This window comes from Notothenia rossii (assembly GCF_949606895.1).
Source record: "Notothenia rossii genome assembly, chromosome: 10".
Taxonomy (NCBI): Eukaryota; Metazoa; Chordata; class Actinopteri; order Perciformes; family Nototheniidae; genus Notothenia; species Notothenia rossii.
The window spans coordinates 56,310,557-56,335,626 of NC_136908.1; the positions used below are offsets into that span (position 1 = coordinate 56,310,557).

General features: G+C 41.0%; 1 protein-coding gene across 2 annotated transcripts in view; it reads left to right on the forward strand.

The window, feature by feature from the left end:
- The window catches only part of LOC307021864 (chemokine-like protein TAFA-5), a 144,574-nt gene that overhangs the window by 30,001 nt on the left and 89,503 nt on the right, over positions 1-25,070 (forward strand). The window contains exon 1 of one of the 2 annotated variants that reach the window (XM_079654369.1): positions 23,342-24,260. The exons of the other annotated variant lie outside the window; for it this stretch is intronic. Within the exon in view, the coding sequence (XP_079510495.1) occupies positions 24,170-24,260 (91 nt within the window). The 5' untranslated portion in view covers positions 23,342-24,169. Of the gene's footprint in view, positions 1-23,341; positions 24,261-25,070 lie in introns of those variants that run through there. 2 annotated transcript variants of the gene reach the window in all.

Consider the following 25,070-nt stretch of genomic DNA (forward strand, 5'->3'; position numbering starts at 1 on the left):
ACACCACGAGCTGCTGTTAGTGAGGTTGCATCATCTTGCCGATGGGTGTTGCAGACCAAAACAAAAATGACGCATCACTATTTTTTTCCCTTATGTTTCCCATGATACCTATTTTGCCCTTTTTCAGTTGGCTTGCACTCTACATCCCCCCATGTCCACTCCTCTTATCCGCAGCCATCTCCACTTCTGTCTCGTTGAGATTTATAAATGTTACGAACCTCTGGCTGTAATGTCGGGGTCGACTGTGGTCTTGTGTTTATGTGCACCTTTAGCTTCCTGGGGTCGCAGTTGGCTGAGCTGAATCCATAAATCTGACCCTCTGTGGGAGGCTGCTCTTACACTTCTCTTCAGATTTTTCACTCAGAGGATCCCAGCAAGGAAGGACAGCCATTACTCTCTGGTTTTGTGTTAGTCATTCTTTGGAAAATGTAGAAATAGCTTTCATTTGAATATAGTTATAATGAGCTAACTCAACAGCAGGAGAATGTGTCTTGGATTTCAGAAGACTTTTACAACATGGACATCCTTGTCTCTAAAATAACTCGAAAGAGCAAAGAGGGATAGTCCAGTCCAGGGCTCAATTTTGTCTGGAGTCCACCTTATTACAGTTTAAATCGTGTTAACTGTGTGTGTATAATGAAAGCAGTTCAAAGCAGATAATCTCAAACCCAGAGTTGTCATAAATTATCCGCACAAAGATTAAATTCCCATAGGAAACCTCCTTAAATGGGTTGTAGTTTGACATTACTGGGTCATACCACTAATACAGACCACGGGGGTCTTCATTGCCTCTATTATTGTTTCATAAATGTCACTGTAATTCAAAGAATTCTATTTTACTTTGGTGTCAAAAGCTGTTTGTCGGTGACCAAAATAGATGGTATTAAAATGACGCAAACTTGTCCTGTAGGCTCATGTTTTACTGCTTATTCAAACCCTGGCAAAAAATGAAATGATATATCTATATTTCGTGCTAAAATCAAGTAATAAGACTTGTGTTATTGTGTTCGACTTGAGAGGAAACAAGGCTAAATCACTTGCCAAAAGTCCTTCAATTGGCATTTAAAAGAGAGTAAAAACCACTTGGCTAATTTCTGTCACATCAACATCATTCCCCCGGCCTCATCAAAACCTTCTTCAAACTAAGTCCCTCAGCAGGAACCTGTCAAGCAAATCACTGAGGAGTACAAAGTGCATTGAAGAATCTCTTCCCTAGTACAGATCAATTTCCTTTGTGATCAGCCAAGCTCGGTGGGATAAAAGTGTTTGGAAACGTTTTAAAGTCAAAGCTGCTTCCCTCTCCGTCTCCCCAGTCAGCCACTTTGAAGGCTTAAGGTTTTTTATTTCTCCCTTTTTTCCCTCTCTTTTGTTGACAACACAGAGGGTGTTGGCTTCTCGTTTTGTAAGCACAGCAGGAAGCAGCAAGAGACCACCATTATACAGTCATTGTATCAGACGCTAGAATTGAATATATTTTCATTGTCAAACAGTCAGAAAGAACGAACATTACACATACATAAAACGGTCAGTCTAAGTGGCAGATACAGTGTAAAATCAAATGAATAGGCATGTCGATAAACACAGCTGATACATGGATAACAAAGTACAGAAATCTGAAAGAATATGACGTGGGCTACGACACTTTATAATCTTATTCCCGGTCTTTGGTTTTATTGATCGTTACCAACATTCTTTTTCTAAAACTCCATGAAGCTCCCCCAGATATTTTCAAACACTGCCAGCTTTCCTTTAATAATGTATGTTAGTTTTTCTAAAGCAACACATGTCGACAGATCCTTAATGTATTTATTCATACTTGGTTTGTTCACATTTTTCCATTCTATCGCCCTCTTAGCTTGTAAAAGACACAAGTCGATACTGTAAGTGCACGCTCACTCTTCTTAGAGTCTTTTGGATGAATACAGAAAGAAACCTTTACTAGGATTCATCATTTGTTTACAAGGCTGAGGTCCTAAATCAAAGCGCTGAATCCATCCTCAATCTCAATCTCAATCTTTATTTATTTATATAGCACATTTAACACAACCTCAGTTTACCAAAGTGCTGTACAGGGACTAAATACAATATGAAATAACACAATGGGAGTAAAATAATAAAACAATAATTCAAAACATGATAAAAAGCACAATAACTTGAAACATATAAAAACACATACAAATGTAAAAATGTTATGTTCAGTTCAACTAGTATTAAAAGAGTTTTTAGCTGAGATTTAAAAAGTTCATAGACAGATATGTATCCATCCTGAAATATTATCCTATAGAGTATAGAGGGGAGAAGCTGGATTGTGGCATAACATTGGGGTTTAGGATTTAAACCTGCATGGGTGGTGGCAGTGTGTGAAAGCGCCAGGCTGTGGTGTTAGGCACCGGTCCTGCCAAGCGATGCCCCGCCACATAAACAGGATTTCCCCCTTGGCCGGCGCAGCGAGCCCCGTGGCCCTTTGAAGTGACAGAGTCCCCTGGGAGAGGCTCTGGATCTGATCCCTGCACACACGCACACACCACACACACACACACACACACACACACACACACACACACACACACACACACACACACACACACACACACACACACACACACACACACACACACACACACACACACACACATATTCACATGTTCACATTCACACAGGAACATCCACAAAACAAATCTCGCCCAAGCAAGCTCCCCAATAAATCTGATGTGTCCAGTAATAACACACACATACACACACACACGCACGCACGCACGCACGCACGCACGCACGCACGCACGCACGCACGCACGCAGGCAGGCAGGCAGGCAGGCAGGCAGGCAGGCAGGCAGGCAGGCAGGCACGCACGCACGCACGCACGCACGCACGCACGCACACACACACACACACACACACACACACACACACACACACACACACACACACACACACACACACAAATCTCTTTAGCCAGTGCTGATAAAGGGCGAACAGGAAGCTCCCAGAGTGCACCTGGCTCTGTGTTGATAAAGGAGCAGGTCGCGGCTCCCAGCATGCATTGGGCTAAGGAAATAAGGATGAGGTTGACTGACTGAGGGGGAGGGTGATGATGGTAAACTTTATAAAAACAGCTTATAATTTTGTTCCTTTTTCATAGCACTACTCCTCCATTACATGTAATACTCATGACCCGATAGAAATAGCCGCATCTTTTTACAGTTTAATTGGTATTAGAGATAAAAAAAAACATAATTTCTCAATTTAAGTGGTATAGAGTCAGATAGTTTTGTTATTAAGTTCCCAAGTTTTTTTGGAAATATCATGAAATGCACCACAAGAAAAGAAAACATAGAGGTCTATGACATTTTCTTTTTTGAGTTAACCCAAGTATTGGCACAGGAATAGCATATAGCTTTGCAAATGAACCATGCATGTTCTATGGTAACCTTTTAACATTTATAAACTATCAAAGTGCGACAGCGAAGCGATTGGACTGCATTCCCTTTTTATTTCAAAAATAATAAGTAAAACATTTTAGTGGACATTTGTACAACCCTGTATACACCCTGACCTTTAACCTCTGTGAAGTACGAAGGTTTGATGGATGTCATTTAATGAATACAGAAAGCACTTCAATTCCATTTCAATTACAATTGTAATTAAAATGTTTTGTTGTATGTGATAGTCCTTATTATGGCGAACCGCAGACAAATCTGAAAGTGTTCAAAACTCAAATGAAAGCCCGCATAAACTGTCCTTTCAGCTGCGATGTTACTACTTTAATTAATTGGCCCTCCTAATCAAGTGTTTTCCAAAATGATTTAAATACTTTTCGGCCTGTGAATTTGCAAATTGACAATTATAATTATTGGATTTCGCCCAGACGGGAGAAAGCTAATGATTTGAGCTCATTTTATTGGGATTAATTTAATTTCTATTTTGAAGATTGTGTGTGCTAATTGATTGGCTTTAATCTATCTAAATGTGGGAGTCACTTTGCCCGTGGCAGCTTGGATTATGTCAGGCTGCCGGGGCTTCGAATGGTTTATTAGTCAGCACACTTCCTCCCAATGTGTCGTATCGCTCATCTGCCCACAAATTGATAAGTGTTTGTTGTAGGCGGTAGACTCTGAGATTGATTACACTGGTTGAAAAGATTGAGAGAGAGTGGATGACAGAGACATAAATAAATAACAGTGCTCTGTGGGAAATACAATTGGAAAGTGCAAGTGTTAATCACACAGATAAGGGAAAAGAAAGAAATCATGAGAGAATCAATGAAAAGAAAGAGGCTATCAAAAGCTTTCAACTCCAGATTTGAAAAGGGACTTCATCAAAATTGCTATTCTCAAACTCCCCCCAGTCGCCACCTTTCCTCGTGTTGACTGTAGCGCGCTCCATCAGCCAGGGGCCTTGGGAGTAGCGATGGTAATTGAGTTGCCGATTATCGATTAGCTCGTGGCAGCTCTCCTTCATTCCATCTGTCACCATTAGCTCTGTGAGTGAGGGGACGCGGGGAGTATGAAGGGGATATATGCGGGGGTGGATGTTGAGATCCAGCATGTCAGTCGAATGAAAAGATATCGGAAGATACTGTTATTTATTTTCTATTTGGGGTTGTCAAAAAATGATTGGCTTTGGTTGGAGAGACTGAACCTTAAGTTTTAACTTTCTAAAGAAGGCCCTCCATGGAATTATTAATATGTTTTATCCCTCCCCTTGATTAAAAAAGTAAAGACAAAACACCTTCCCTTGGAGATATATACATCATATAGATATATAACAAGATTTAAAGATTAAATATACAAAAATAATAATAATAGCTTTCTGTTTTGATGCCAACAAAAGGACAGTAGCCTATGCCTCTAATAATAATAACGATACGCACATTTTTATTTTGCTGCAGCCATCTTGCTTCTTGAGAGAGAGGAGCAAAGTTCAACCAAACCCTTAAACCCAAAGTAATTTTTTTCCTGTATGATATTAGAGATAATGCAATTCTAATACATTTGACAGTGGCTTCACACTTAGTGGTTGGTTGCCTGTAGAATATGTCATAATGGTCTTATTAACTTCTAGTTAATTGTGATGAGCTGTCAGGTAAATGAAAGCCATCTTTTTAAATAGCTCTGCCATTTGATCTACTTTATATAAAAGGCATCTCCCAAGGGAATCAAATAAACTTTGCATGTGGGGTTGAAAAAGAATATCAGGCTACCTTTACTTCAAAAATAAATACACTCGTCATTTGTATACAATACAAAAATAAGGCTGCACAATTGGTCCGTTGGCACTGTTTGAATGTTGCCATTTTTGCCCAAAAAACCTACTTTATGAATGTTTTTTATGCTGCTTTTTTCGTTATCTCCGCGACCTGACTTTCCTCTCCTCTCTACTGCCACTCGACAGCCTGCCTCTATCTCCCCCTGCCTTGACAGGTGATTGAGAGGCATGATGCGGAGGGGGGCGGGGGAGCAATAAACCCAAAGATGAATCAGGGACCAGGCAGTGAAACCCACATCTCTGGGTCTCTCTTCTCCTCCAGGAGCAGGGGGGTGTGGTGATGAGGTCGGCAGTGTAGTAGCGAGAACTGCTGAGGACTCACAAATCTTCGCACCTGCTTTTTCTTTTTTTAAGGCTTTCCGCCGTTAAACGCATGTAAATAGTCCTGTTTTGTAAGCAGTCCAGATGACAGGCGGCAGATGTTTACCCCAGGGCATGGTAAATCATAGGTTAGTTACTTACATTACCCCCCCCCGCCTCCCCCCTCTAGTCCCTTGGAGGAATAACCTGACAGTCTTAGAGGCAAGCTTGGAGCACGGCTAATAAATAACATTTGGTTACTGCTCTTCAACGGCCCTGCAAGGAAACTGTAAAGGTGTGTAGTACACTGCTTAAGATATAAATGTGACAGATATCATTTCCTCTTGGCTTCCAACAAATGTCAAATATGTGAATCTAACAGCCCTGTCTTCTATAAAATGTATTTATATAGAGCATTGGTTTTGTAATCACAATGCCTTTGTGTTTTGGAAGATTGCTTAAAATGCAGTATAACAAGTCATAGATGGGTTGTTAAACCCAGTTGCAAAAAGTAAATGAACAAATTTGATAAATTGTATCACATGACAAGATAAATAATATATTAAGAAAACAGTCAAGTATTACCAAAAATGTAAACTCAGCGGATTACATTTAACAGTGTTTTTTTATTTCAGACAAAATTGATGGAGATGCTTTTGTAAAAAAAAAAGAAGCATTTAGCGAAATAGCAGTCTGACATAAAATCAGACGAGAAATGAGAAGGACAAAACTGTTAAAGTAAACTAAAATAACCTCAAATTACCTACATGAAATTCTGAAATTGTGAAAAGAAGGTTAGGTCAAATACAAATAGATGGTCACATACAGTATGAAGACAAAACATTTATTTTACGTAAACAAAGACAAATGACAAAAATACCAAAGTGGACCAAAGTAAATAGAACATGGGTTTGGACTTTGCGGTGTGTTCGAGTGCGTGTATTATGTTTAATGGAATAGTCGATGTTAAGGGCTGAGAGAAAGAAATACATCCATATTTATTGAGTTTAAAAAGTGAATTATTTCACAACGTCTTGCTAAGAATAGCTCTTTATAGTTTGGATGTTTTTCTTGTCATCGTGGATTTTTTAATATTGAACCAAGACCGCAATCTATCCCTAAACAAAAACATAATAACATGATTTTCTTGAGTTGTGACTAGTATAAATTAAAGACACATGCTGATATATGAGTATATAACTGTCAATCTTAGAAGTTGGTGTATAAACACTTTATTATACAACACCTGTGTTTCTTCCTGTTTGACTGGAGACCTTTAAAGCAGTCCATGTTTCTCTTCTCATGTAAGAGCTTTCCGCTCAATAGGTGGTAGCACATGACGCCAACACAGACCGGCCGTGTGTGTGTGTGTGTGTGTGTGTGTGTGTGTGTGTGTGTGTGTGTGTGTGTGTGTGTGTGTGTGTGTGTGTGTGTGTGTGTGTGTGTGTGTGTGTGTGTGTGTGTGTGTGTGTGTGTGTGTGGCAGCCAAGCAGGCAGTCAGGCATCATGCTGCCACTGTATCAAACAACAGCAGTGGATGCCAGCCACACTTCCGCCCCTCACATGAAAGGAGGCAGGATGGAAATGGTTGTGGTTGGGGGGGGGGGAGGAAATGGGAGGTTAGGGGGTTTGTTTGGGGAGGGATGGATGGGGCGGATGGATGGTCGAGCGGCCCCGTGGAGACAGCCAGGCCCCCAACTTCCCTCCACAGATGGAGCCCAACGCTATCCAGCACCAGCCAAGTAGTCCACCATGTGTGTGTGTGGCAAACAGGCATGTGTCGAGATTTCTAAGCTGTTTGGGCTAATACGTGTTTATGAGAATATGAATATTGGATTTTCATCACCTCAAAACGCTTATGTGTGTGTGTGTGTGTGTGTGTGTGTGTGTGTGTGTGTGTGTGTGTGTGTGTGTGTGTGTGTGTGTGTGTGTGTGTGTGTGTGTGTGTGTGTGTGTGTGTGTGTGTGTGTGTGTGTGTGTGTGTGTGTGTGTGTGTGTGTGTGTGTGTGCGTGTGTAAGTGCATGCAGAGATACAGGGAGGGGTTGTTTGTACAGTACAGCAGGAAATGGTTGGTTAGAATGCAAATGCTCTTTCTACAGAGAAAACCCAGGCCTCAGCTCATTTTTATGCATTTCTTTTACGCCTACTGCGCTCAAATCAATCAATAAATAAAGCAAACGTTGGGGGGAAAGAGGGTGAAAAAAAGGAAGAAAGCACACTTTTTTGGGCATAAAATTGTCGGTGGATAAATATGTAAATGTTGCCTTGATGCTGCGAAACATCGCCATTGCCCTCCAAGCATTCTGAGCCACTTTAGATGCAAACAGTGATCAGAGTCAGAGGCTTGCTTGATAGCATTCCTTTGGAGGAAGCTTTCATGACATGAACTCTCTTTTTACTTCTCTCCCTTTTAGTTAATCAACCTCTTCCTCTCTCGTAGTCTTCCTCTCTTTCTCAATCTGTTCCTTTCATGCATACACCCCAGCACGTGCACTCCGCTCTGCATCAGCCAAACGGCTCGCTGCACCCGCACTGCGAGGGGGACCCAAGTTCCCATCAGCAAAAACACATCCGTTTGCTATCCTGGATCCAAAATGGTGGAACGAGCTCCCCGTTGACATCAGGACAGCAGAAAGCTCACACATCTTCCGGCGCAGACTGAAATCTCATCTCTTTCGACTGCACTTCGCGCAATAAAAGAAAAAAACTTAATAAAAAAACAAAAAACACAAAATAATAACATACTAACAAAGCACCTACATTCTAACAAAGCACCTACATACTCCCCCCACCCCCCCCCCCCCCGCCCACACACACACACGCTCCCCCCTGCCTGAAACGCCTCCATTGGACCCCTTTGTTTTCTTCTGTAACAGAGTGACATAACTATGTAACTATCACGCTCCTATTTAGCGCTCCAGCACATTGTACGTGAAAGACTAAGGAGTGGGACATCTCCAACTGGTTGACCAATCACAACAGAGCCGGCAAGTTAACCAATCAGAGCAGACTGGGCTCTGGTTTCAGACAGAGGGTGAAAAGAGGTGCTGCAGCACAGGCAGTATGAGAAAAATAAATAGCTTTTTGAACATTAAAGCGTGTAAACATTTCAGGTAAAGGCACAACATACAATTATTAAACCTTAAATGATCAAAAATGTGTCCCCTTTCATGGATTGCCCCCCGTAGTCAAAGTAAGACTAGACATTTGTGCCCTTGGCGGCTACAAAAGGAGATGATTATCAGGGATTGAGGTGATGAGTTTGCGTGTGTGTGTCCATAAATACCCTATATGTGTGTGTGTGTGTGTGTGTGTGTGTGTGTGTGTGTGTGTGTGTGTGTGTGTGTGTGTGTGTGTGTGTGTGTGTGTGTGGGTGTGGGTGTGTGTGTGTGTGTGTAGGAGAGATGTGATGATGAATATGTTAGCTGCCTTTGACTCATGCAAGATGCAACCTTGTGTGTCGCTGCGCCTGTACATCTGGGCGGGATCTACAAATTCTCCTGTGTGATAATTCTCTCCTTTTTTTTCTCTATCTCTCTCTCACACACACACACACACACACACACACACACACACACACACACACACACACACACACACACACACACACACACACACACACACACACACACACACACACACACACAGACATACAGGTTGCAGGGGGAGGCAGGCCAGCAAGCAAACATGTGGCACTTGCCAGCACCCCGCGAAAACTAATCTCATATCTACTTTTGCTGCCGGGAGATTGTTTGCGCGACGGCCCTAAGGAGAGCCGAGGAGGCAGAGAGGGGATAAAATCAAATCTAGCTCTTGTCACTGACTCAATTCTATAAGTGATCTGTGTGTGTGTGCACGCGTTAAAGCGGGTTGGGAATAAACATGCATATGTGTGCCATCATTCCAACATTACTCCAGAGAAAATTAGGTTTACGGTTTTGTTGCCAAAGTTGCGGGAGATTGTGAATGCGGCTGCCGCTCCAAATGAGTGTCATCCATTCTCCACTCTAGCTCTATTTGCCCTTCCCCTATAAAGAGCCTCTGGAGCCTAGAATATGTGAGCCCCTCAATATATATACAGTGCAGGTGGTGCCATACCCTCTGTGCCGAGGAATAAGAGATGAAGATGGAGCCCTCGCATCTCTATAGCCGGGGATAATGGGATTCCAGGCCATATTTTCATGGTGTAAAGAGACAAAGCCTGGTTGGAGTCAGGGTTGATCCTCTGTCTCTCTACTGCTGTCAGAGGCAGTTTCAGCCCTCGAGAGGCCAGAGCACGGTACTCGATCTCACAGTGTTTGTCTGGATTCTCATACCCCTTCACTCTTTTTTGTCTCTTGTCCATCTGTTTTTAGAGCCTCTCGGTCATAGCTTTCTCTAAAGTCGGGTCACTCCGGTTCCCTCAATGTGCTCGCTATATGCTTCCACTCTTACATAGCATATAAACATCTCTATTTATTTTAGAAACAACATACAAATATGGTTGAATTGGTAAAAAGCCCAAATATTAGTCTTCTAGTCAAAAGGCCATCTATTCAATTATTGATTATGAACACGTCACAAGCAAGTTTCAAGAACGTTTTTTGTATATTTGAGCTGAAGAATTGAAATGAAGAAGTCAATAAGATTTTTTTATTTTTTTTTTGCATTTTGGGAAAATATTTGGTAACAAGGAATAAATAACAAGAGTTAGAGATACAACTAAAATACATAAAATAAACGTATACAAATCAGAGAAATAGAGACAAAAATGAAAAATAATTAACAATAACTTACAGGATATAGTTTACAAATGACAGATACAATATTAATACTGATAAAAACATTACCGCAGGGTCATTTGTGATGTTCTGTGTTCTATATCTCGCCCATTTTTCAATGTTCCCGCTACATTTCAATGCTGTCAGGCAATTAATAGAAACCAAAAGGTCCCTGGGTCAGTAAAAATATATATTTTCAAGGATCCAAAGCACGGTGGCATTGCTCACAGAAAAGAGATTTACAGTAAATGGGCACTCTGTAAACAGGTTAACAGAAAATTGAACTGGGGAAAAGAGGACCAGGGGAACATAGATATGTTCCCCTGTAGGACGGAATAAGAACCATAAACACGTATTGGTGCTCTTCTTGCCGTCTGATATTGAGCTCAATGTGTGTGCCTTCATCCCCGAACACTCCCAGACTGCTAAACTGAAGGCTGAGCGTCTACAGGGAAGGCTGCAGAGCGGTGGTATGGATCCAGTAGTGTGTGTGGATCCAGTAATGTGTGTGGATCCAATAGTGTGTGTCCATCAGCCTCCTGTGTTGACAGACACACCGCGTTAGTGTCTGACTCAAGCTTTGCTGCAAAATTGTGAATCATGTCACCCTTCATGTCACTCCATTCGCTTGGTCCTCATGCTTCAAAACACCAAAATCAGTTCTTCCACTGACCCCTTTGCTCTGGTTCCATTTTGCATTTCTTTTTTCTCTACATGCCCTCATATAATAATCACATTTCTTTTCAATTGCCTTTTTTCTCTCCTGGATTTTTGCAGGCATGCCAGGGTGACTCAAGGTTACAGTAAATCGAGAAAGGAGACTGCTCTCATCTTCAGTTTTTTTCTTTCTAGCTTGCCAGACAATGCTCCTACCAAATATTATCATTATCTACTCTATTTTCCCAATTGAATTTTGTTTTGGCCAGAGAGGCCGCAGCCTCGTCTGCGTTAAAGCTATTGCTGCTTTTCAATTTCCGTCGTATTGCTTTTCATCCCGGAGCAGGTATACACGGAGGCCATTGTGCATCATTTATTCAGAAAGGGCTTAAAGCTATATAGTAATATATACGAAGCGTGCCGTAAATGACCCACCAGGCATAAAATATACAATGCATGTCTGACATATTTCCGTTAATGTCAGATTCCACCTGTCGTAATTCAAAATCCCCATTATGCATGTACTTTGAAGCAGGTGTCAACTAAATCAGTTTGCAGGTAAAGTCCTGCCTATATGGGCCTATACACAATAAGGATTGGCTATTTAAAGGAATAGTTTGAGAGATTTAGAAATATGCTTGTAGAAATAAAGAGTAAGACAACAACTTAAGGTACGTTTAGCACGACGACTGAAACAATACCAGCTAGCCTGGCAATGTCTAAAAGAAACAAAATATGCCTACCTGCACGTTTAAAGCTTAACAGTGAACAGGTTAACACAGCAAGAGCACTAACCACTGAAGACTAGGCTTAAGAGTTCCCTTTTTGATGAAGCTTATAGTTAGGGCTGGCCCAGGTTTACCTTGAACCCTCCCCTAGTTCTGCTGCTATAGGCTTAGACTGTCAGATAACTCTCACCTCCCCTCTTTTAGTTCTCTTTCTCTGTTTTCACTCATGTTCCTTAAATGCAGTTCTACCCGGGGCATTATTTCTGTAGTTTTTGAGGTTGCATCTGGAGTCGCTGCTTCGCCTGTGGTCCTGCCTGAGATTTTTTACCTTTTTTAATCTGTAAACACAGCATGTATGTATGTCCATCACTCCTTGAAGAGGAATCCCTGCTCTCTTGCTCTTTCTCAGATGTCCTTCATTTTTTCTCCCGTTAAAGGTGGGGTCGGTAATTTTGGAGAAACCAGCTCGAGTGCGCTAGAATTTGAAAATACACAACCGGAAAAGATATGCCACTTCCTTACAGAGCCCCTCCTCCAACACACATAAACTTGGACATGACCAATGAGGGCACGAGATAAGTTTGTGCACAGATGGAAGGCTGACAGGCAGGTAGGCCATCCAGTTACTTTAGCCAGGCCGGCTAAAATGTTTGTTCGTGCTTTTTACAGCGCCACGGCTTCCACAGATGAAATTTTTTATGTATTTATTGTCAAAGCATTTCATATATTCGTTGCTATCGGAATGTTAAGAGCATTCCATGGAATATAACAAAAAGTGTTTCTGAAATAAATGACATACCCCACCTTTAAGTGTGGCTTTTTTGGGAGTCTTTCCTTCCCCAATATAGCCCCCTAAAAAAAGTGTGTGATATGTGGGCTGTATAAATACAATTGAATGGATCATCAGGCCACTGGTAGAGACAACAGGAAGTCACTGCACCCTGCCAAAAAGTAGTAAAAACGATACATTTTTGTACAAGATTTTTAAAAACTATACACCGTACAAGTTCATTAGTGAGCTTCAGTGGAGCTGGCAGATGGATCGTGCAATGTTTGGACAATGCACATGGCCAAATTGAATTATTGTTTCATGTCCTGAACCTTTTGTATTGCTTTCATCTGGGCCAAAAGCCCTGATGTCACCTGGATCAGTGTCTCACCTCCTCTCCTGCTTTCTCTCTGCCTCATTTCCATATATATATTTTCCTTCCTGCCTTGTGGGCACGATCTTTGCTGTGTTCACCTGTTTGCTCTCCGAGGAGCTCTTCTGTAAACTATGAGCTCAAACAGAAGGGCAAACATTCTTCGTGAAAGCTTTTCCTTTTGTATTCCACCTCCCAAAGCTCTGTGATCTGTTCCCATGTGTGCCGGTACAAGATACTGACCATGTCTAACACCAGGCATGAGTTTCCATACAGAGAACTTTGGCATGGAAATGTAGACTCGGGTCAATGGGTGCCTTTTCTATCAATTCAGAACAGAATAGAAACTGTGGTTCATTTTTCTGTTGATAGCATATTGATTTTTAATTACTCCGGAACAGATTGACTACGACATCCTTATTACAAAAGTTGATCAATATTTAAATGATGGAGTCAGCTTTCTTCCTGAATTGCTGAAATTGAGCGGGAGCTGAAGCCATATTTAGTGAGGTGTTTGACATTGATGTAAGAAAAAAGTTTTTAAAAAACGTAATAAGATGGTTATGTAAAGCAATTTAGGGTGACACTGATGAGAAAACAGTGTCATCTAAAGTGATACAAATGGCGTAATTACTGATTCCTCAACCAACACTTTAAGAGAGCGTTCTATCTTTTTTCAACGAGTTCAGGATGTAATTCATTAAAACTGATTTGAATAATAATCATAATAATATGAATAATATGAATAATACATTTGATATGCAAAGCACCTTTCATTACTAAAAGGGCATACAATAAAAACAAAAGTTTAATAAAAGGCTTTTATGTATTATTTTATCTCAAGTTATTTGAGTACATTTTTTGTCCTTTGGTATTATTACCCACAATGCTCCCTGGAGACAATGGAAACATTAGGTAGACTTGTGTTTTGATGTTGATGAAGCTTTCTTGTTAAATATTTAAATTTCATTTTTGTTGCTTTTTATTTTCCTTGAGCCCACGAATATTGCAAATAAGGGCAGTGGGAATGTGCTGCACAGCAGGAGGTAACTTCCTTATTAGCTATCAGTTTAGAGCCTTATTAAATCAGTGTGGGAATGTAATGATTATCTGTAAAAAGTTTGCTTATTTGCAAAACAGTATGCAAAATACTTGCATTACCTAAACGCAGCAATAGCATTTAGAGAAAGACAATTTAACTTAATGTATGGTAAGCTCACAGACATGAAGCACACATTTTTAGATTCAGATATCCACTTTCAGGGGATTCGTCATCTCCTCTTTCCATTGCTAATAATCGTCCATTAATCCGCTTAGGAAACATAGAAAAAAAGACAGTGTTAAAGTAATACGTTAAAGTCAGACGTTGTTGTTTTACAGTGAGTAATTTGTTTTCTTTTTATATTCTTTACTTGATGTATCAATATTCTTGACACCAATGCCATGGATTGACAAAGCAGTTGCTTCAACACTTTATTGAATTCTTGCGCTGGTGGAAACTGATGAAAAGCAAATGACAAATGTACATGTAAGTACACCTATTACAGCCTATAATGCCAATTATCCTCTGCGTTAGTGTATTGGAGTCAGGGATGATGGAGGAATGAAGATCACGTAAACGGGGAGGAAGCTCCTGGGTGGGTGTTTGTTTTTCTGTGACCACAGGAAATGTAAGAAGCTTAGCGAGAGACTCGGGAGAATGAGTCTATCTAGCCTATGCCAGCTCAATATATTGCATTTCCTATAATAACACCTAATTAAATGCGTGCCCTGTGTGAGTGCAGATAATAATGAATAGTGTAATACGTTTGTTGCTTAAGTCGGTGTGAGTGATACGGCTTCCAATTAAAAGGAGGAGACCGTTTGAGCGTTTACAATGTTTAGATTGAAATGTGTGGGCATGTCATCTGGATTAAATTACTATAAGGACATTCTCCATTTGAGACATATCGTATTAGAAAAAAAATCCTCCATGGTTAAACAAAAAGAATGAAACTATACCATGTGGCGCATGGGTTGTCCGTTGATGTTCGGATCAGGGTTCAAACCCCACTGCAGTCAGCATGTCGTTGTGTCCCTGGGCAAGACACTTCACCCCAAATTGCTCCTGTGGGGATTGCCCACAGTATTTAGTCTGTAAGTCGCTTTAGATAAAAGCATCTAACAAGTAACATGTAATGTAATGTGTTCTGTTTTTCTTTAAAGGTCACCTATTATGCAAAATCCACTTTTCCACATCTTTTCTACATAAACACGTGTCCCCTTCTGTGTAAAGAGATTCTGAAAGTGCTCACTTTTTGTCCTGATCCATTTATATAAAAACCTGTCTGAAAATGAGCTGATCAGATTTTGGCCACTTTATGATGTCATAACGATTTTTTGGCATCCCCCCTTACCCCCTGAATCTCCTCCTAGAGCACCATTGTGTTCTTTTTAACCAAATATCTCTCAGAGGGGCGTGGCTCCTTATTTTCATCTAAAGTAACAGACAGAGAATCAACACTTTTGAAACAGGGCTGAAACAGAGGGGATTATGGGATGCTACAATGCATGATCTGTTTGGTATATCAAGCCAAACACTGCAGAGACATGTTTGTATATACGTATATCTGAGACCGATAATATATTGATGAAAAACAGTATAATAGGGGACCTTTAAGCATAGGTGTCATTTACACTGGCGAGGCTGGGGATATGTCCAAACCGACCCCTACACACTCTCCCTATTACATTCCGTTCCAAACCAACAAGTACACTTGCATATTTGTCTATAGGTATACCATACCTGTAATTCTATTTTTAGATTTCTGTCTGCACTCTGTGTGATACTAGACATGTTCACTGAAAAAACAGACATATTTACAATGCGGAAAATAACCTGACATCCCAGTTAACAAATATTTCCTTGAATGTCATGACAGATGTCTGCGTTGACGGGTTTTTGATGGCTTACTTCCTGGCAGTGACTTTGTTTCTTTCTTGTGTGTCAGGAGATTGACAGTTAGCAAAAAGAAAAATTATGCTATTTGAATAAAATACTGATTAAGCAGAATGTCTTACAAAGCCTAATTGGTGCTATAGTGATGGATTACTTCACTCCGTGGTTTTTTACTGCTGTGTTGTTTGATAGTGAGTTGTGCGAAATGCCTTTCCAGAAGTATTGATCCATGTTTTTCTCTGAGTATTCATTGTAGCTGTGTGCTGATTCTTCTGGAGATGATTTAAAGGTGAACGGAACAATTACATTGTTTGTGTCATTTAAATATAATGTAAGCAATCTTTTAAAGATTTTATTTTTTATTTATTTTTTATTTTATGGAAACCAAATAGGCTACAAAAAGTTCCACAGCAATGTTTGTTTTGATTTCATCAATCGTAAATACATTTCAAAATAAAGGCCAATGCATCAAAGAAACACACATATTGGCTATATAGTAACCATGTATAAAGATTATAACTTGTTTCCACTGCCCCCTAGTGGCCAAAAAAAAGCAGTTGTATGTTTCAGTACTGTGATTGTCCATTCAACTAAATATGTGATACATATATTTCTTTTTCAGTATTATTAGGTTTATACACTGAACAAAAATATAAACGCAACACTTTTGTTTTTGCTCCCATTTTTCATGAGATGAACTCAAAGATCTAAAAAAAAATCGACATACACAAAATAACAATTTCTCTCATATTGTTCACAAATCTGAAAAAATCTGTGATAGTGAGCACTTCTCCTTTGCCGAGATAATCCATCCCACCTCACAGGTTTGGCATATCAAGATGCTGATTAGACAGCATGATTATTGCACAGGTGTGCCTTAGGCTGGCCACAATAAAAGGCCACTCTGAAACGTGCAGTTTTGCTTTATTGTGGGGGTTCTGGGGGGGTCCGAAAACCAGTCAGTATCTGGTGTGAGGGTTAGGATTAGGGTTAGGGTTAGGTTTGGGTTAGGTTTGGGTTAGGTTAGGTAAAAGCCACCAGATCTCCCCATGTCGTCCGACGACTTCATGGTTATACAGAGATCCAAGGAGAGGCACTCACACTAGATGACGTGTCGGCACATGCCCTAGCTCCGGCATCATGACTGAGTCATAAATATGAAAGGTGTGAAGTGGATAAAGGAATTAAGCTTGAAGAACAGAGACGAGGAGGCTAGCTGTGGTTACGGCGGACACCCCCCCCCCCACCAAAATGTCCACCTCCGTTTTAACCCGTTAACGGCTCGTCAGACCCCGAAGGACTTGAGCGGAGGAAGGTTCAGGAGTGGAGAGAAAAGAATGAAAGAGTGATCATAGAGGGTATGTGGCTAGTTAAATACATTTTTAAAAAAAGGGGAAAATTAAATGAAAGGTAAACTAATGGTTAAGCTGTATGGTTTGAAATTGAGAGTCCAATAGCCCTCTTTGGAGATGTATTAAAGGGAAACTAAATGAAAGGACTCCTAGTACCAGTAACCTATCCCCACAGTTCAAATAGGATCTCATTAAACTGGGGGAATCGGGTCTAAAAGGCATCAGTCGTGCCAGAACACCGCTCAATCCGGGTGCAATTAAATACTAGAAAGAATGAGAAGTATGGACATGGCACTTATGTTTAGGCATTTGACTCCAACTGGTTAAGTTTAGGGGTCAGATTAAAAGGTAAGGCAATAGGCCTGCTGATGCATACTAAAAGGATGAGAAGCATGGACATTGCACTTATGTTTAGGCATCAGACCCCAATTGGTTAAGTTTAGGGGTCAGATTAAAAGCTAAGGCAATAGGCCTGCTGATGCTTATTGAAAGGAATGAGAAGCATGGACATAGTATTTGTGTTTAGGCACCTAACCCCAACTGGTTAAGTTTAGGGATTATATTAAAGGTCAGGTAATAAGCCTATTAATGTCCCTAGGGTTAGGGTTAGGGTTAGGGTAATGTTGTGAATGGAGTGACCCATGGTGGTGGTGGGGTTATGGTATGGGCAGGCGTATGTTATGGACGATGAACACAGGCCACTCGATTCACAACATTACCCTAACCCTAATCCTAACCCTCACACCAGATACTGACTGGTTTCGGACCCCCCCCAGACCCCCCCAATAAAGCAAAACTGCATGTTTCAGAGTGGCCTTTTATTGTGGCCAGCCTAAGGCACACCTGTGCAATAATCATGCTGTCTAATCAGCATCTTGATATGCCACACCTGTGAGGTGGGATGGATTATCTCGGCAAAGGAGAAGTGCTCACTATCACAGATTTTTCCCGATTTGTGAACAATATTTGAGAGAAATGGTTATTTTGTGTATATAGAAAATGTTTTAGATCTTTGAGTTCATCTCATGAAAAATGGGAGCAAAAACAAAAGTGTTGCATTTATATTTTTGTTCAGTGTAAGTTGAGTTAGAAAATAATGAAGACCATATCGAGGAAGTTATCGAAACTCATAAGATGTTTGAGTTTTAGTGGGGTAAAATAAAAAAAAAGGGGAGGCTGAGCTAATGCCTGATCAGAATTCTACCAGAGATAAAGTTAAATTATGCTGTGATAAAACACCATCCTGTTCTAAACCACATGAAGGATTATTTCTGAAACAGTATGGAGCTCAAATGCTTTTTCTCTTGCGGGTTTATCACAAGGTGAGCTCCTTTTTTTATTTCCTGCTTTTTAAACACATGTGTTCTCCAGTACAGGTTAGCTCTGAGTGTTAGCGAGGCTTGCTAATGTAAACAAAGACGAGATTACCTCCAAAACACGTCAGGCATTGATTCTGATAGCAACTTTCTGAGTGTCCGCCGCCAATTTGACGTCATATCGGCAGCAAATCTGTATCCGCTCGTTGTACCCCCGTTTTTAAAAGATTTGGGTACGGAGGAAAAGAGAAAGGGTTTTATTTTCTGACGCTGTGTGAGTTCTCCAATGCACCGGGGACACATATTTATGTATAAAAGACATCAAAAAGTGCATTTTGCATGGTCCCCTTTAAAGAAAGTGCAAATATAAATGTGTCATTGTGTAATACCCGTCTTTTAGAATCCTGTTGGATTGTTGCGAACTGACTTTTCCAGAGCTGCTGTTAAACTTTGATTCTTCCCTGAGTAATTCATGGATGATGAAATGTTTATTCAATTATATTGTTATTAGCTTCTCAAAGGACTTTATTTAGAGGCGACCTCATCCAGGAGGCAGCCATTGTTTTATGACAGACAGCAGCAGTGCGTGCATCTGCCCAAACAATAATGGCTCCACCTGTCAGAAGCCATGAGAGAAACCAAACCGGTGGCTGCCACCTCAACTTCTATCTCTGATTAAAGTCGAGGAACCTTTGAGTCTGACACCCTGCTGGACATTAGCCGTATGTTCCAGCTTTTCCTTCTGATTAAGGCCTCCTTCAGATTTATCGGCCATGGGAAATAATGGGAAACACAGCGAATGTAGAAGTTTTAGGCCCATTACTCATGGCTTTTATTGGCATGGGCTCTGTCTGGCATACAGCCAGTGACCTGCACAGAGGACAAAGCAAGTAACGCCTCTCCTGGCTCCTGGCAAGGAAAAAGCAGTGGTGAGGGGGTGGCAGTACGGAGGGGGAGAAAGTGAGAGAAGAGACATGGCAGCAGTGTAGGTGGGTGGTGTGAGGATAGAGGACGAGGAAATGGTTTAATAATTTACGAAATAAAAAAAATCCACAGTGGCTCAAAACGCATCACAAATTTTTTTTGCTATCCCTTGTAATATAGAAAGAGGGGTATAAAGAAATGCAAGCAAACATCTAACAGGGATTTATAACGGTGTCTAGACAGAGTAGTGGGTCCCCAAGGAAGCATTGCAAAAAATGAGCCCCTGTGTACTTTGTGATAAAACTAAAGTTCAGAGAGAAAACTCTGAACACTAAAAGACAAATATTTATAATTGAAACGGCCACACTATTGTACATGCTTAATTGTTCTGGGTCTTGGAGACATAATGGCTCTTTAATATCTGCGAAAAACGCATTTAACAATGTTTATTTTCCATAGCTTAGTACCTCTTGACTTATACAATTTGGAACTGAACCAAATTGTCACAATCTAGCACAGTATACTGTACATGTATTGGTTTGTTGAAGACTTTTTGGCAATCAAAAAGACTATACAATTCCTTTTACGTATAATAACTTCTTACAGTTATTTCTACGTTTTTTTATAACATTCAGCAAGTGTCCAAGCTTGGTTTGCAGCAGAAAAAATAGTTTTGAGTACTGTTCTTCATTTTCTTCTTTTAATAAAGTTAAAAAAATAAAGATAAATAAGAACGTTGCATATGAAATTCCATTTTATCATGACTACAAAGTGTGTAAACACATATTCATCTTCTGTTGCTTTGAAGAAAACTTTCCATAGTTGAAAAAATTCTCCTAAATTATGCCATCAATATTAATGGAAGATGCAATTGATTTGGAAAATCTGAAAAGTAGAATCATTTATTTTTGGAGCTTTACCAATTAAGACTATTGTTGGTTTTCTGTCTCTTTTAAGTCCCTTGTATTGCTGTGATTTTCTTTACAAAAGGAAACAATTGCATGATTTTCAATGATTTATATTTATATGCATGCACTCAACAACTATGTCGAATGGTTGAGGGCTTATAGGCTGATTTAAATAATTGAAATAAATCCTTATGCATAACATCTGGAAACATATGCCTGCCTTTTAGCATTTATTTTACTCTCAAGCACAACAAATGGAATGGAATAAGTATGTAATTGCGTGCTTAATCGTTGCTGAACATGCATAGATATTTGACCCGTTAAAACAAAAGAACAACTCCAGCAACATTCCTTGTGTTTCTTCTCCATGATTCAAAGGTTTATTGTCTTATTATATACGCAATTATATACCAAGCCGGGGGTGCACTGCTATGTGCACGTTGTTCCGTGCCAAGTGAAAACACACTACAGCTGACATGAGAGTGAACCAAATGTTTATCCACACAATTCTGATTTATAAATAACTTCACAGAAAAGCATAATCACCTTCGGGTGTTGAAGCTGCAAAGGCGTTATCTTCGCTTGTTCTAAATATTTCCCTCACAGTTACACAAATGACTTTTGCCATGTTAAATGGTGTTAAAAAGTGATGTATTGCTTGGTCTCCCCATACACTGTCACTTAAAGGGGCCCTATTTTGCTAATGTTAATGCTTTAATGTTCAAAAAGGTCTTTATTTTTGCTCATACTGCCTGTTCTGCAGCACCTCTTTTCACCCTCTGTCTGGAACCATAGCGCAGTCCGCTCTGATTGGTTAGATGAACAGCAGTGTTTTCATTGGTCAACCGCTTACAGCTGTCCCACCCCTTAGCCTATCACGTACAATGTGTGGAGCGCTAGCCAATAGAAGCAAGATGTGATGTCACTATATCACAGAAGTTGACAAAGGAGTCAAAGGGGGAGTTTTCAGACCATTTAAAGGCACACCAAATATTTAACACACTACAGGAAAGGGAAAACCCCAAAAAGCATAAGGGCCCTTTTTAAATAAAGGCACTTGAAAAAAAAGTAACTCCCAAAAACTGTATATTTGGTCTGTGTGATTTGAAACTTTCTGAGAGGATCCAATTGCATTAGGTGATATGTCAGAAGTGCACAAACATGGCAACCTTGTGAGTAGTTGTAATTGGTTCCACTGGCATAACAGCAAAGTGTAACAATCCTGTCACAGTGTTTTCAACTGTTTGCTCATTAGGCTTAATGCGAGTTATATTTAGTTCGCTCTTCTTGTAACTATAAAAGTATCACACACACCACACAGTCACAAGCACACATACAGTCTGCCCACCTTAAATCTCGCAGAGGGCAAGTCTCTGTTAATTGCTTTCCTTGCAATTGATGGATGGATCACAGTGTCGGAGAGAAGAGGGTGGGAGGTGTCAGGAAGAGAAAAAAAAACATGAATGCAAACATGATAGAAACACACATCCAAAACACAACACACACACAGTCTGGCATGCGTGTCAGCCAGCAGAGACGGTTATCAGCTAATTAGCGCGAGTAGCTGCAGGGGCCCAACCTTATTGACACTGCAATGACAGTTTTCTGGTTTGAGTGGCACCCTCAGCAAGTCCAGCCATATCATTCTGATTTAATTACAAACACACAGGGATAAAAACCTAACCCAAGGAGGAAAACGCTGAGCCGCCATACAGTATGTGTGGAAACGGACCTTCCAAATGACTCGCTTGACTTGCTGCATGAATGGATATCTCACATCATAGCGTGAAAATATACAAAACAATGGCTGTGTTGGCGCTCAGCGGGAGGGGGGGGGGGATTACACAAGCTATTGTTTTGCCGCTCAAAATTGGTCTTCCTCCAGTGCTTCTGCTTTCAGGATCAAGCTCTCCTTTTTTTTTTATATCACACCGAGAACAGAGCAGAAGAGGCTTTTAGAGAAATTGCAATCCGTATCAATTCTTTATGCTTCTAATATGATGAAATGTTGGGCTACATCTGTAATGCGTTTCAGGGGGCTGTTGAATATTCTTAAAAATTAGCCTGCAGGCTGGGCTACCCAAAGAGTTTTTTTGCGTGTTTCAATAACCAGGGGACTATGCTAATATGGGATGAGATGCTGGGTAATCCATGTAAAATCAACACTTTTTTAAGGATTTCTAGAAGGTGCATTCCCGGAAATCAATCTTTTTGATCCACTTTTATGGTGGCTGACAGGGTCAAACGCGTAACAACGGCCCAAAACACTTCTGATGTCATTGCAGACTGCTATAAGCTAGCTCGCTAATGTATAGTTTACCTAGTCATTTTTTAAATATACTGACAAACACTTAAAATTATGAAACAAACCAATCTGCGAGGGTGACAGTTGGCCCACTTTGAAAACCCTGATTGTCAACAAACTCATGTCCCAGCATTGTGTATCACTTTTGAATGTCCCTGTTTCCGTTGTGTTTTGAGCTTCTTGCAGTATTTTTGTATTTCAGCATTATGCTGCACTTTTAGTAAACCCTGCACATGTTTCATGAAGTTGGTGAATATGTTTTTACATTTTCATTGTTTTTCAAGGTGCAGTGCATTTCCCTTAATGTAAGTGTTTTCTGGCCGTTGTAGCACGTTTGCACGGTTCGGCTACCGTACACTTTTGATATAACAGGGGCTACATTTGAACATTAAACACTCAAACATGACTTGATGATCACCTGCAGCCCACAGTGTGCCATTTGTTTTATCAGTGGAAACATCATTTCATAGCAGCAGCACTATCTGTAGCTGGAGGAGATTATTTGGGGGAGTTGTGACGTAACCTGGAGCTAAGCAGAGATAAAAATAAAAAAACAGCCGATCTCTCTATAGCACACAGGGAAATGTAGGAAAGAGAAGTGTGCCGGCATTCCTGCAACTGTTTTGATCTTCAAAATCTGATGGGAAAAGGTTGGGGGGTGGGGGGCAGGTAGTAAAGATCATGCGCAGATCAGTTTGATTTAATTTGCCTTCAAAGAAAAGTCAGGGGGGAATTGCCATCCACAGTGATTTGGAAGCAAAAAATGTTGAAGACGCACATGAAGAAGAGCAGGGATTATCCAGGGGAGGCATGACACAGGCAGCTCTCGTGCGTAAAGAGCAAGGGGTTGCATTGGAGTTATTCAAGAGAGAAAGAGAGAGGAGGGGGGCGACAGAGAGAGAGAGAGAGAGAGAGAGGGAGAGAGAGAGAGAGAGAGAGAGAGAGAGAGAGAGAGAGAGAGAGGGAAAGTGACGGAACAACGGAGCAATATAGTGGAGAACCGGGAGAGAGAGAGAGGGAGGGAAAACGAGAGAGAGGGAGAGAGAGGCTGCAAGGCGACTCGGCTGCCAGTATTTGCCTCTGCCTCCCCATCAGTGGGAGAGATGTGCGTAACATGCAGCGGAGAGCGGTGATTATCATCTGCGCGCCGCATCGCCGTGGACCGCCGTGCGCACTCGAAGACGGAGACGCACCGAGGGGCGCAGCCCGCTCTCCCCAACCTGCCGCGCGCTAAACGCCCGCAGAGAGCCGACGGGAGACTGCTACTTGAAGGAAAGAGAAGTGGTGTGAGGGAACATGTCAGCCCTTCAGACGCTGATTGGGGGTTAATCGCTCTCCTGTTTTGGAGCCACTCTGACGCACCGAGAGCGCGTACTTGTCTTTCTATACGGAATCTCATATCTTTATCACATCCAAACTGGACTATCAAGTGAGGATTTTGCATTAAGGGAAGGAATTTCTGAATTCCATGGCCAACAGAATATGAGTCAGCGCATGTCTGTGAGCTGAGGTGGAGTGTGTCTCTTTCCGCTGCTCGGCTGTGTCGCTCCGCCACAAACCTTCCTACGCCAGGATGCAGCTGCTCCGAGTTGCGTGGGCACTGACCGGAGCAGCGATCTGCTGCTTTCTCCTTCTCCTTCTCCACTCCCGCCTGCTCAAAGAAGGTAATCACTCAAAACTCCGCTAAATCACATGTTACTTTTGCACTATTTGAATGCGCCATCGCCTTCCCTTATAGTTCTTTTTAAGTTTTTCGCTACAATAATTCCAATGCGGAGTTTCCGTGGCTTCGGCTCAATCGTAGGAAAATGTCGACTTTTTCTTGTATAATAAACATCCAATCCAGACAACACTAATTTACATAAGCCACATATGCAATTGTGATTTCCCTTATCAACAAGTAATTTGCCACAAGCTGATCGATTGAGCAAACATTGACGAATCGATCACCCTCAGCAAGACATCAATTCAAGCTGTGCAGAAAATAAAAATCAGTAGATTGTTCAGTGTTTGTATAGAATACTGATGTGCTGTAAACGTTTTCAATAGATGGCACTAGAGTCTAGCTTTAGGGTAACATTGAGGTCAAGTGCTTCTAAGGTTCAATGTATTGTGTTTTCTTGCACCATATACGCACGTTTTAATCGCGATCATGCTTCATAAATTACAGTGATGCTCATGCTTCAGTACACTGTGTGTCGCAATCGAGGCTTTGCTCTATGGTTTGCGGACATGGCTGCGTTGTGGCAGGTGGTTCAGCTGTTATTTGGGAGGTTATTCATTGAGTTGCATTTGCTGACATTCTATAAACCCAATCTGCTCTGTTGTTTCAGTGTGTACATCACTAATTCCAGATGCAATTTAGCATAATCAATATACATCATACCTGTCCACTGGGAGATTTTCCCACAGAGGATGAGCACACTTATTCTCAAACTCCTTATGAAAGTCAAACGGTGTAACCCAGGGAATTT